The sequence below is a fragment of the Cricetulus griseus genome, chromosome 7, assembly GCF_003668045.3.
Source record: "Cricetulus griseus strain 17A/GY chromosome 7, alternate assembly CriGri-PICRH-1.0, whole genome shotgun sequence".
NCBI lineage: Eukaryota > Metazoa > Chordata > Mammalia > Rodentia > Cricetidae > Cricetulus > Cricetulus griseus.
The window spans coordinates 87,432,853-87,447,098 of record NC_048600.1 but is presented as its reverse complement, the minus strand read 5'-3'; the positions used below and the strand labels follow the sequence as shown (position 1 = coordinate 87,447,098).

Genomic DNA, 14,246 nt, shown 5'->3' with positions numbered 1-14,246 from the left:
AGTCTGGTGTCAATGAGCTCCCCTCACCCATGTTCAGGTCAGCTGTTTCTGTGGGTCTCTCCAGCCTGGTCTTTGTTCATTACTCCCCCCTCTCTGCAATTGGATTCCAGGAGTTCAGATCATTGTTTAGCTGTGGGTGTCTCCTTCTGCTTCCATTAGCTACTGGATAAAGGCTCTAGGATGGCATATAAGTTAGTCATCAATCTCATAATGGGAAAAGGGTATTTAAGATAGCCTCTCCACTATTGCTTAGATTGTTAATTGGGGTCAACCTTGTAGATCCTTGGACATTTTCCTAGTGCCAGATTTATCTTTAAACCTATAATGGCTCCCTGTATTATGATATCTTTTTTTCTTGCTCACCTCCATTCTTCTGCTGACTCAATCTTCCTGCTCTCTCATGTCCTCCTCTCCCCCCCTTTTCTCCCATTCTCCTTCTCCTAAATCCCTCTTCCTTCCTACCATGCCCCCAATTAGTTCAGGAGATCTTGTCCCTTTTTCTTATCCGGGGGGACTATGTATGTCTCTCTTATGGTCCCCCTTGTTACCTGGCTTCTTTGGTGGTGTGAATTGTAAGATAGTAATCCTTTGCTCTATATCTAAAATCCATATATGAGTGAGTACATACCATGTTTGTCTTTTTGTGACTGGGTTACCTCACTCAGGATGGTTTCTTCTAGTTCTGTCCATTTTGTGAATTTCAAGATTCCATTGCTTTTTTTTCCCGCTGAGTAGAACTCCATTGAGTAAAAGTAGCACATGTTCTCTATCCATTCTTAAGTTGAGGAGCATCTAGGTAACTTACAGTTTCAGACTATTAAAAATAATGCTGCTATGAACATACTTGAACAGATGTCCTTGTTGTATGAATGTTTATCTTTTGGGTATATGCCTAAGAGTGGCATTGCTGGATATTGTGGTAGACTGAGTCCCACTTTCCTGAGGAACCACCATACTGAATTCCATAGTCTCTGTATGCTCCCACCAGCAGTGGAGGAATGCTCCCCTTTCTCTGCATCCTCTCCATTTACACAGGGTAGGGTTTTAGTTGGGGAAGTGGTAGGGGAGGAAGGGAGGGAGAAGGGAACTGGGATTGGCATGTAAAACAATCTTGTTTCTAATTCAAACAAACAAAAAAATCTGAAAAGAAAAAAAAAAGAGACGCTCCCTGGCGGGAGTGAATGGGTGGGCGCCTCTGAGCCTCAAGCACTTCCAGGTCATGGTGCTGTGAAGGCTCCACGTGCGCTAATCTGCAGTGTTTCTGGGCGAGTGACTCGTTTGGGTGTGACTGGGCGCTTGCAGAGGCGCTCAAAGAGAAGGCGGTAGGTCTGGGAGCTCAGAGGCCACCCCAGAAATGATTCACGAATTGCTCTTGGCTCTGAGTGGGTACCCAGGGTCCATTTTCACTTGGAATAAGTGGAGTGGCCTGCAGGTTTCCCAAGACTTCCCATTTCGTCACCCCAGTGAGACTAGCATCCTGAATCGGCTCTGCTGGCTTGGCACAGACTACATGCGATTCACTGAGTTCATTGAACAGAACACGGGCCATGTGCAGCAACAGGATCACCATCCATCCCAGCCGGGCCAAGGTGGGCTACATGGTATCTACCCGAGGGCCTTCTGCATAGGGCTGGATTCAGTTTTGCAGCCATATCGCCAAGCACTGTTTGACCTGGAACAAGAGGTGAGAAGGAGTTCCTGGGGGACACACATCTCTCCCTATCACATGTCAATTACTCCTTAGATCAATTCCAGCTCCTTTTTCCCTCTGTGATGGTTGTAGTGGAACAAATTAAAAGCCAAAAGATTCATGGCTGTCAAATCCTGGAAACAGTTTACAAACATAGCTGTGGTGGGGGTTGCCTCCAGTTCAAAGTGCATTGGAAAAAATCCTAACTGTGTGCCTTGGAGTCATGTATAAACGGCTCTCGGCCTGGATGCTACATGGACTCCTCTTGGACCAGCATGAAGAGGTTTTTTTTTTTTTTTTTTTTTTTTTTTTTATAAAACAGGGTCCATCTTCTGGTAATATTAATGCCCAGGCTGAAGAGGATGAAGAGGATCTGGGTATTGGAGGACTGACAGGAAAACAGCTGAGAGAACCGCAGGACCTGCGCCTAATTGAAGAAGAGAACATGCTGGCCCCATCTCTGAAGCAGTTTTTCCTTTGGGTAGAGATTTTACCATCCTACATTCCAGTGAGGGTTGCTGAAAAAATCCTCTTTGTTGGATAATCTGTTCAGATGTTTGAGAATCAAAATGTGAACCTGAAGAGAAAAGGGTCCATCTTGAAGAACCATATGCAGAGCTGCATTGGCTCAAGCAGCAGCCACTCTTCAGCCTCGTGGATTTTGAGCAGGTGGTGGATCGAATTCGTAGCACTGCAGCTGAGCACCTCTGGAAACTAATGGTAGAGGAGTCAGACTTACTGGGTCAGCTGAAGATCATTAAAGACTTTTCCCTTCTGGGACAAGGAGAACTGTTCCAGGCCTTCATTGACACAGCTCAACACATGTTAAAAACACCACCCACTGCAGTAACAGAGCATGATGTGAATGTGGCCTTTCAACAGTCCGCACACAAGGTGCTGCTAGATGATGACAACCTTCTCCCTCTGTTGCACTTGACAATCGAGTATCATGGAAGGACCACAAAGATGCCACCCAGCCAAGAGAAGGGCCTTCTCGGGAAATGTCCCCCCCCCCCCGGGAAGCCCCTGCCTCCGGCTGGGCTGCTCTAGGTCTCTCCTACAAAGTACAGTGGCCACTGCATATTCTCTTCACCCCAGCTGTCTTGGAAAAGTACAATGTTGTTTTCAAGTACTTACTGAGTGTGTGCCGTGTCCAAGCTGAACTGCAGCACTGCTGGGCCCTCCAGACGCAGTGCAAGGACCTCAAATCTAACCAGACAGATGCAGTCAAGTGGCGCCTAAGAAATCACATGGCCTTCTTAGTAGATGATATTCAGTACCATCTCCAGGTAGATGTGTTGGAGTCTCAGTTCTCACAGCTTCTTCATCAGATCAATTCTACAAGGGACTTTGAAAGCATCCAGTTGGCCCACAATCACTTCCTAAGCAATTTGCTGGCCCAGTCCTTTATTTTGCTGAAACCTGTGTTTCACTGCCTGAATGAAATCCTAGATCTCTGTCACAGTTTTTACTCACTGGTCAGTCAGAACCTGGGTCCCCTGGATGAGCGAGGAGCTGCCCAGCTGAGCATTCTCATGAAGGGCTTTAGTCACCAGTCTTCATTCTGTTCAAGATTCTTTCCAGTGTTCGAAATCACCAGATCAACTCAGATTTGGCTCAGTTACTGCTCCAGCTAGATTATAGCAAGTATTATACCCAGGCTGGTGGAACTCTGGGCAGTTTTGGGATTTGAAAACTAGTTCATAAAATGAAGTAACAGTTCATCCTACCACCTTCTGATGTCTGTAACACACCTCCCCAGTTATTAAACATCAGAGATGCCTGCAAACTGGTGAAAGGATGCTACCTTCTCTTCTAGGAGAGGGATAAACCCTCCAATTCCTGTGGGGAACAGGCTAGCTATGTCTCTGCTGACCATCCAAAGGCTGAATCCTTTACGCTAAGACATCTGTTGGGTGGGTTTGTTTGTACAACAGTGGTGTACTGAGCATTTACTATGTCCCTATGGATTCGTCAAGGTATGGAAGATACCGAAGAAAACAATGGGTATCAATAAATCGTGTTTAGGTTTGGTTCATATGTAAGAAAGGAATCATACATCTAGATGTTACCACCAAATTGGAAAAGACTTAAGATAGGCCGTGGACTTTCCCTCCTCTGTACCATGTAATTTATTATCATTATCCTTCAGAAATTTAAGATTTGAGAGCCTCCCTCCTTTAAGGATACTCAAAACCTGATCTCAAGAATTCAGCCAGCTGGTACTCATTCTTTCAGACTGGTAAAAGGGACAGTTCTAGCTAAAGGTGATAGAGGTCAAATTGTTCATATTTTAGATACTGAAAATTGCAAACTTAATTTTCCTACCTTAGACAAACCATGAGTTAAGGTTATGCTCAGGTAGTGCTGTCACAAATGTTTGTATCAACATGAACAAAGGAAATATTCCATTAACATCCCTACCTCCAAGCTGTACAAGAATGCAGTGTTTGTGGTCACTGAATGTTCTCTTCATCTACATTTTCTACCACCCACTATGAAAGCCTGTACTTGTCAAACTACAGAGGATCCCTTCCATTGTTACCTGTAGGAGCAAAGCATCACAGATAGTGGCTACTGCTTGTTTTTGTAAATAAAGTATTATTCAAACAAAAAAAGAGAGAATTAATAATAAAGTTATTACTGGGATGGACACTGGGGCAGATGTAACTACTATTTCCCAAAAGTCTCTTAGAGAGGCGAATGTACAATTTTTATAAATTGGAACTTTATCTAGAGTTCAACAGAGTTTTCGGTGGTCTGCATTGGACCAGAAGGCAGAAAGGGAGACTGAAACCGTATTTGGTAGATATAGCTATTAATTTTGGGGGTTGTGATCTTTTACAGCAATGGAATACTCAGATTAATATTCCTCCAGTGTCAGATACAAATTATGTACGATCTTTAGATAATAGAAAAGTTCTGGTAAGTCACTATGGAAAACGATCACCAACCATCCAGGCTGTACAGAAACTAAATACAAATGATAGACCTTCAGATGAGCCAAAGGCCTTACCATCGAAGTGGCTTACAGATGAACCTGTTTGGGTAGAACGATGGCCTATGACCTCTGAGAAGCTAGAGGCTTTGGAAAGACTAGTTCAGGAACAGCTAGATGCTGGACATATAGAGAAATATACCAGCCCTTGGAATTCTCCTGTATTTGTTGTTAAGAAGAAATCAGGGACCTGGGGAATGCTTACAGACCTGAGAGCCATTAATAAAGTCATTCAACCTATGGGCTCTCTACAGCCTGGAATGCCATTGCCTTCCTTGATTCTCAAGGGATGGCTGATCATAGTCATTAATCTGAAAGACTGTTTTTTCACAATGCCATTACAAGAAATGATAGAGAAAAATTTGCATTTACTATACTAACTCTTAATATAATTCACAGCCAGTTAGGACATATCAGTGGAAGGTTTTGCCACAAGGAATGCTAAATAGTCCTACTTTGTGTCAGCACTTTGTACAGCAACCTTTGGAAATAATTCGTAAGAAATTTTCACATTGCCTTGTTTACCATTACACGGATGCTATTCTTTTATCAGATTCTAATAAGGAATCTCTGGAATATATGTTTAAAATGATGAAGGAAGTTCTGCCTCATTGGGGGTGACAGATTGCCCCAGAAAAGATACAAAGAGGAGATTCTATTAACTATTTAGGTTACAAGATAAACTTACAAAGAATCAGGCCACAGAAGGTACAAGTTAGGGGAGATTATTATCAAACTCTTAATTCTCTTCAGAAATTATTAGGGGAAATTTCTCAATTACAGATGATTATTGGGATAGAAGGACATGACTTAAAGCATTTAAAAATGACCCTTAAAAGTGAGAAGGACCTAAACAGTCCTCGGATATTATCTGCTGAGGTGGAAAAAGAATTACAATAGGTAGAAAACAGAATATTGGATGTGCATGTAGATCGGATAAACCTTAATTTGGACTGTATTCTGGTTATATTGCCATCCAGCGGATACCCATCTGGGATTCTGATGCAGAGGGAAGACACCATATTGAAGTGGGTATTTCTGCAACATAAACAGAATAAAAAGCTAAAGACATATATAGAAAAGATTTCTGATTTGATTCTAAAGGGCAAATTAAGACTCTGTCACCTGACTGGAAAAGATCCAGCAGAAATTATAGTACTTTTAACTAAGGAGGAAATTTTCTCCTTGTGGAAGGATAATGAATATTGGCAAATAGCTATTACTAAATTTTTGGGAATGATTAGCAACAATTACCCCAAAACTGACAGAATTAAATTCATAAAAAGGCAGTCTGGATTCTTCCATGTATTGTAAGACAAACTCCCATTTCTGGAGTTCTTACTTTCTACACTGATATCAACAAATCAGGTAAGGCAGGTTATAAATCAGGAGAGGTAAGTAAAGTAGTTCAAAGTCCATATTCACCTGTACAGAAGTCAGAATTATATGTAATTCTCATGGTGCTTATGGATTTTACAGAGCCTCTTAATATAGTTACTGATTCTCAATATGCAGAGAGAGTCATGTCATGCAGACATGCAGGCATGCAGAGAGAGTCTTGCAGAATTCTGTCCTGATAATACAGAATTAACTCCACTGTTTATACAATTACAGGAAACAATCAGAAACAGAATTAATCCTATATATATATTACACATATCATATCCCATACTGGTCTGCCAGGCCCACTAGTACAAGGCAATGATGAGATTGATTGTTTATTATTAGGAAGTGTGCTAGAAGCCTCAGAATTTCATAAGAAACATCGTGTAAATAGCAAAGGTTTGAAAAAGGACTTCTTCATCACTTGGCAACAAGACAAGGAGATAGTGAGAAACTGTCCTACTTCTTCCTTTTATAATCAAACTCCATTGCCAGCAGGCTGTAATCCTAAGGGCATTCAGAGAAATGAGGTTTTGCAGATTGATGTCTTTCACTTTGCAGAATTTTGAAATTTGAAATAAGTGCATCATTCTATAGACACATTCTCAGGGATGTGAGACTACTGCTCTTAACTCTGAAAAAGATGATTCTGTTATTACACATCTGCTAGAGGTGATAGCGTTTATGATGGCACAAATAAAAACTGACAAAGCTCCAGCATATGTCTCCACAAAATTGGAACAGTTTTTCAAATATTATAACATAAAGCATGTCACCAGTATACCACACAATCTTATGGGACAAACAGTGGTTGGGATATCTAATAGAACACTAAAGGAGATGCTCCATAACAGGCTGGGAAAACAAAATCCCCCAAACATAGGTTGCATAATGCTTTATTAACATTAAACTTTCTAAATGCCAATGAGAAAGGATAAACAGCACCAGAAAGACATTGGACCACAGGAAAAAATAAACCTGCTAAACTGAATCAGCTGGTCAGCTGGTGTACTTCAAAGATGTACTAACCTCTGTATGGAAACCAGGACATGTGTTACACTGGGGAAGGGGTTTTGAATTTGTTTCCACAGGAGAAGACAAACTTTGGATACCATCAGAGTTGATCAAGATTCGAGTTGAAAAGGAAAATCCTCTTGATGAGGAGAAATGACAGGTATTCTACTAAGGTATCTCATAAACTAAATAGAAACCTCCCAAAGGAAAGGGGGAGTGTTTTGCTTTTATCTTGATAGGAAAACTCATCTCCACAAGTCAAAGGACATTGCATTGGTAGATACTTAAGAAGAGAAGGTAGCTATAACCTTCAAAAAAGGGAATATGCCATATGGTTAACTTTACAGCTGTCTCTCAGAGAACTCTATTTCTCTTTATTTCCTAGTCCCTATTCAATTAAACCAATGCTGGCTTTAGAGGTGGATTTGGCTTTGCTCCTCCAAAATCCAAGCACGTTGTTTAACTAAACTTTAGAGTCTCTGTATTATATCAAGAAGCCAATTGATGTAATACAGAATAAGAGAAAAGTTGGGAACAGTCTTTGTCTTTTCTTGGCTCTTTCTTTCAAGGTGTACACCCTCTCATAATTGTTATTCTCCCATGGTTGCCTTTCCAAGTATGCATACATACACAAGCAAACATTTCTCTGCTAACATTTATGTTTGAGTCCCACACAGCCAATGAAGACCTGCCTGACAGCAATCCCTGGATTCCCCGGAAAGAAAATGTGCCACACCTCCTCGCTGCACTGGATCCAATTTGCTCCATTTCAACTGACACTCTGGCCAGAGCTTCAGGTACTGACTTCAATCAAGTTGAGGATTTCAAGTGAGATCTTTGACCAAGCAAATCCCATCTAACATGGACTGGACACAATCCATTCAAGACTTTGACTACACTAACATTTTCTTCCTACAGGACTCCATGAGGCTATTGCCATCCCTTTTCAGCAGGAAGTAACTTGGAGGATGCTATGCTCCCTTTCCCGCATTGTTGTCACTAAGGATAATGTATACCTAGTTAGGGTAGCTTCCTATTGTTTTTGGTTGGGATTGGAAGGAGGTGTTCAGGCATGGACATCTCTTTCAGATGACTTTAGGTTTAGTTAAAATAGACATAGTTAGGATGTGACATAAGCAGATTGTTGTATCTTCTTATATTTCACCTTTATGATTGTTAATTTTGGATACTTTACACTATTAAGTTTTAATCCTCTTTTAGACTAAATGGGGAATTGTAGGGGACACCGTAACCACACCTGCTAGGAACTGGCTACAGGTGTGCTTGACCACACCTTCGAGAGTGTGGTTAGGGTGATATGGAGAAGGTTTAAGAGTGAGGGGCCCACATGGAGTCCCTTTCTTCCTTTTCATCATCGGCTTGTTGTATTTACTCTGTGCCCTGCTGGCTGGCTAGGTTGCTCTGTAAGTAAGGCATCTCTCTAATAAACACCTTTATATTTTTTACCTGACTCCCTATTGGTAATTCTCACATTATGTTCTTGACACATTTCTCATTACTCCTCCCTCTCTGCAACTGGATTCCAGCAGATCAGCTCAGTGTTTAGCTGTGGGTGTCTCCTTCTGCTTTCATCAGCTACTGGATGAAGGCTCTAGTATGACATATAATTTAGTCATCAATCTCATTATAGGGGAGGGCATTTAAGGTAGCATCTCCACTATTGTTTACATTGTAAGTTGGAGTCATCCTTGTAGAACTCTTTTTATAAATTTTATTAAAATGAGAAACAATCTTGATTTACATTTCAATCCCAGTTCCCTCTCTCTCCCATGACCCCCTTTGACCCCCCCATAAAAATCTTCTGACAGCTTCTTAAGTAACATTTTATTGTATGAGACACTTTAAATCATTAACAATCAGAATAACACCTGATAATTTGAGGTGGTTTTCCAGTCAGCTTTCTGAACTTCTCCCCACAAGAGTGTGGTCTCCAGTCAAGGAGAAACCCTTTTCATACCTGAAAAGTCATTAGTATGGTTTTTTTTTTTTTGGCTTTCTGATTGCTGCTATTTTTTTAGTTAGTTTTGTTTGTTGTTGTTTAAATTCTACCTTCCCTATATGTAGGAAGGAGTGATTGGTGACTATAATTGGTCTCCACTAGAGATCATGGAGGTAAATTGGCCCTAGAAAGGTCCTGGGTAATTACTATGTCTTTAATGAGTTACACAGGACCTGAACTCCTATGGGATGCAGAGTCCATAAGGCCAAGGGATGTGACTAGGAATGGTGCAGATACGTAATGAGTACAGAGGTCACTAGTTCCTGTGACTGCAAATAAATGAAGATGAGTGGGATAGTGAACCAGAAGATTTGACTCAGCCTCAGAAGAACTGGTAAATAGAGGAAAATGTGTCTTGCAGTCAATCCACATGCATTTCCATGTGTAGCAGGATAGTTTTCCAGGTATGATAATATTCTTCTTTTCTCAGTCTCCAAAGACTTCACCACATTGGGAAGTATTTATTTCATGGTCATCATGTAACTGCTTTCATATAGATGGGTTCATCACAATTACTTATTATGTGATTTTCTCTCAAGATCACACCATTTCAACATAAGATCGGTGCTGTGAGATGGAGTTCACTGCTGTAGTGCAGTATGGTTGTTGACTATACTTTCCCCTGTGGAGTCTTAACAAACTCTGAGCAATGTCCTATCCAAGATGATGAATAATTTTATCTGCATGAGTTCACAAACCTGTGTTATAGTGGTAAAATCTGTGATTGCTCTTAAGCATACTTCACAAAGGATGACAATAATATCACCTGGATGGTCATGTAAAATATACAATGAAAGCTACTCAACCAAAATCAGCACTGCTACAGAATCCTAGATGGTGTACTTTGTCCCAAATGTTAGAAACATATCTCTTGGGATATTTGTGTGCTGTTTGATTGGAGAACTGTGGGCTTAACATCTGAAGGAAGCATCAAGTTTATTGGCCCATCAGTGGTAATACTTGATGGTTATTTCTCTGGCTTCTGATATGTACACACATGTCTACATAACACAAAGGTACTGTTCATTTACAGCAGAAGGAGAAAGTGGGCACAGTGACACATGCCTGTAATCCCAGTGGTAGGGAAACAAATGCAGGTATGCTGCATGTTTGAGTCCAGCTCTAGGTCCATAATGAGAACATCTTTTTAAATGATGCATGACATTTTACCTACATTTATTCCCTTCCACAATACTAATTCACAATATCTAAGTGTTCAAACTCTGAATTCAGCTGTATTAAACTCTACCAGTCTGTGTAGATATGGTCAGACTTGGTTTTTCTATTTAAGAGAAAGTTGCTTAGATATCTTGATGTTCCTCCTATTTTGTGAGCTGTGTGACATGAGATAGCTTCATTATCCAGGGTTGTCAAGAATCACAGAATAACACGTGTGTGTGTGTGTGTGTGTGTGTGTGTGTGTGTGTGTGTGTGTGTGTGTGTGTGCCCCTGCATGTGACTTAGTACACAGACTGCCCAGTGATAGAGGCTGATAAGGCCAACATTTGAAAAAAATGTCTAGAATATTGGAGTACCTAAGAAGAGTGGAAGATACAGACATGTAGATAAGGCAGAAAATACAAACTTTTCTCCAGTGAACTGTACTTTTCCTTTAATTTCTTCATCTGATTGCATGAAGGCCATAATTAATTAATTTAGTCAGAGTCTACAGATTAAATGACATTTATAGACTTCTTTATAGCAACTACTTTTTTGTCAACTAGTAATTTTCAAAAACCGACATTGTAGTTAACTGATTTGATGTATAAATTAACCACCATCTACAGTATAGACATCTGAGGAATAACTCAAGTGAAGATTCCAAACTAACTCTGTCAATTCTTTTTTATAGTTCATAAACATTTTCACCATATCTGTCTGCTCTACCAATATCAATGACATTTTTGGATTAAAGCATACAGCTATGATTTGGAGTCATCAGTATTACTGAGGTGGGATACAAATTACTAACTCTGTCATTATAGAACTGCAACATTTGATCTCTGACACATGTATGAGAGTATAAAATTTAGGGCTAACTGGTCAAGTCTTTCTATTTAAATGGGGATTTTTCTATCATTGAAGTTAAATATATCTGTGTCAGTTTGAGTACCAAATAACATTTTTTACTGCCCAAATTCAACCATCGGGACAGGTACAGGTCCTAGTTGGAGGTTAAGAATGACTGTAAATTATCAATTGGAATGAAACTATGTGTGATGTTTCCTGAATATAGTTTACAATGGATGTGGATGATAGCTTAAAGCAGTGATCAAAGTATTACGTGCAGGGGATATGTATAGGATGCAATGGAAGATGTGTGAATGTCTTATTTAGCATGGGGAGACAGGATAAATTTAGCTTTGTATGTGATAAGCAATATCCATCCATATGAATGAGGATGAACCAGATTGAGGGGAAAGAATAGCGAGGACATGATAGGCAAGCAGAGGAGAAACTCTAAACATGGGAGGTGAAGACTTTTCACCACAGCATTGATAAGGAGAGAAATCCAAGTGTCAATGTGAGACCATGCAGGGATATTCCTTTGGTACACAGGAAATAATGAAACAACATTAGTGTCCCTGACAGGATCTTTGTCCTGATCCACAGAGTAACAATGGTAATCTGAAGAAAAATATCTGGCAACAGATTTTGGAACTCCTCTGTTAGAATACCACAGTATAAATGAAGCAGTTTGAAGAAGAAGAGAATGGTCAGGAAACATGAGAACATGGATAGGGTCTGTTTCTGTATTCCTATAAAGACAAGAGGTGATCCTGATATATGGATGTAATCTCACAGGAAGAGATGGATGAAATAGGAGGAGAATGAAGGAGAGACTCTGTATAATGTGTGACAGTAGTTCAAGGTGATAAAAATGAATGGATCGAGATTCACAGATTTCTGACACAAAAATCAGTATTTTTACTGTATTATAAGATACTGGAGAGCTAAGAGAATAAGAAATGCTTTCAAAGACAAGAAAGTGTCTTCATGAATTTCACTTAGAATTTATTAGTGAACAGTGGAGCAAAGATCTGTATGCTACATAGACATTCATATCTGAGTTTCAAATGATAATCTAAGGCATTAGAAGATGTGAGGTTTCCTTGAAATTTATGTAAAATTATGATAATAAAGCTCATGCAAATTTTTCAAGAACATTAATAGACAATATAACATAGAACAATTTACAAATAAACCAAACAACAATTATCCTGGAAATGCAGACAGAAGAAGAGAGACATATTAGTCTATTCCGTATCTCAGTAGAAATCCATAGAACTTTCTAGGAAGGGAGGGGAGATAAAACATGTTAAACAGAACTTGAGAAAAATTATTAATGACTGTAATGATTACAGACATATAGAATTTGGTATTATAATTACCATGGAATCTGTCAGATCCATTGCTGTAATATCTATCTAGCTATAGCTATAGATAGATAGATAGATAGATAGATAGATAGATAGATAGATAGATTTCCTAGATATATGTTCATTTTTATTTTGAATTGTTAGGATACTGGAGATGAAGAAATGATAATGAACAACCAAAGTATCATCTCTGAGTTCCTTCTCCAGGGCCTGGCCATTCCCCCAGAACACCGGGACCTGTTCTATGTCCTGTTCCTGGCCATGTACCTCATCACTGTCCTGGGGAACCTCATCATCATCATCCTCATCCTACTGGACTCCCATCTCCACACACCCATGTACTTGTTTCTCAGCAACTTGTCCTTCTCTGACCTCAGTTTTTCCACAGTCACAATGCCCAAATTGCTCCAGAACATGCAGAGCCAGGATCAATCCATTTCCTATGCAGCCTGTGTGACACAAATATACTTTTTACTGGTTTTTGCAGCCATGGAGAGTTTCCTTCTAGTGATCATGGCCTATGACCGCTATGTAGCCATCTGTTTCCCCCTTCATTACACCAACATCATGAACCCCAAAATCTGTATGTGTCTGGCGGGGCTATGTTGGGTACTTTCTATGCTGTATTCCATGATGCACACTCTACTCTTGGGTAGGTTGTCATTCTGTGAGAACAATGTGATCCCTCAGTTTTTCTGTGAATTGTCTTCCCTTCTCAAGTTGGCTTGTTCTGACATTTATATTAATGAATTAATAATATTTATTATAGGAGGGCTAAGTACCGTTGGCCCATTCTTACTCATCATTGTGTCCTATATACAAATTGTCTACTCCATCCTGAAGGTTTCCTCTACTCGGGTTCTCCACAAGGTCTTCTCCACATGTGGCTCCCACCTGTCTGTGGTCTCACTGTTCTATGGAACAATTTTTGGTCTCTACCTTTGTCCATCAACTAATAACTCTACTGTGAAAGAGACTGCCATGGCCATGATGTACGCACTGGTGACTCCCATGTTGAACCCCTTCATCTACAGCCTGAGGAACAGAGATATAAAAGAGGCACTGATAAGAGTCCTTTGCAAGAAGAAAATGTCTTTGTAATGGCAACACTGGGACTTTCACTTAAATTTATCTGGTAAATATATTGATGTTAATATTGCAATATGTATCTCTGAAATGAGACACATAGTTACATACTACTTAATATTTCCATTGCAAACAGGAGTATATCAATTTAGTTTGGTTAGTATGGGACCTTAGGGACTAAGTGATGCCTTCCAGTGCCTAGCCTGTGTGATTCTAGAAAATCATTAGGGAAGAGCCACAGTTAGATCAGATCTGCAATCGTCACATTCTTGTTATCCCAATGTTTTGTGATTTTATGTGAAATTCAGTGTTGGCTGCAGTATACGTTTTAAATATGAATAAATGATATATCATAATCCTATGTTGATGCTCAGTAATCGTTTTCTGTTTATTTTTCTCTCATACAGAACACACTTCCTTCTACTCTCCTAGTCCCTCTCCCAAGTCACCTCTCTCCCAGATCCACTTCCTCTCCATTTGCTTTCAGAAACTGGCAGGCCTCCCAGGGATATCAACTGAACACAGTGTAACAAGATGCAAAAATCTAGTGATAAACCCTCATATTAAGGCTGCATGAGGTGACCCAGTAGGAGGAAAAGGGTCCCAAGAGCAGGCAAAAGTGTCAGAGACACCCCAGCCACTAGTGTTAGGAATCCCACAAAAATCCCAAGCTAA

General features: G+C 40.1%; 1 protein-coding gene and 1 pseudogene across 1 annotated transcript; both read left to right on the top strand.

Annotated features, from left to right (window-relative positions):
• The first annotated feature begins 1,354 nt into the window (after positions 1-1,354).
• On the top strand, positions 1,355-3,383 carry LOC100761499 (annotated as a pseudogene).
• Positions 3,384-12,647: 9,264 nt separating this feature from the next.
• Positions 12,648-13,586, top strand: LOC100758441 (olfactory receptor 1468). Its single transcript, XM_027426155.1, has one exon. The coding sequence runs from the start codon at positions 12,648-12,650 to the stop codon at positions 13,584-13,586; it is 939 nt and encodes a 312-aa protein (XP_027281956.1).
• The last annotated feature ends 660 nt before the right edge of the window (positions 13,587-14,246 follow it).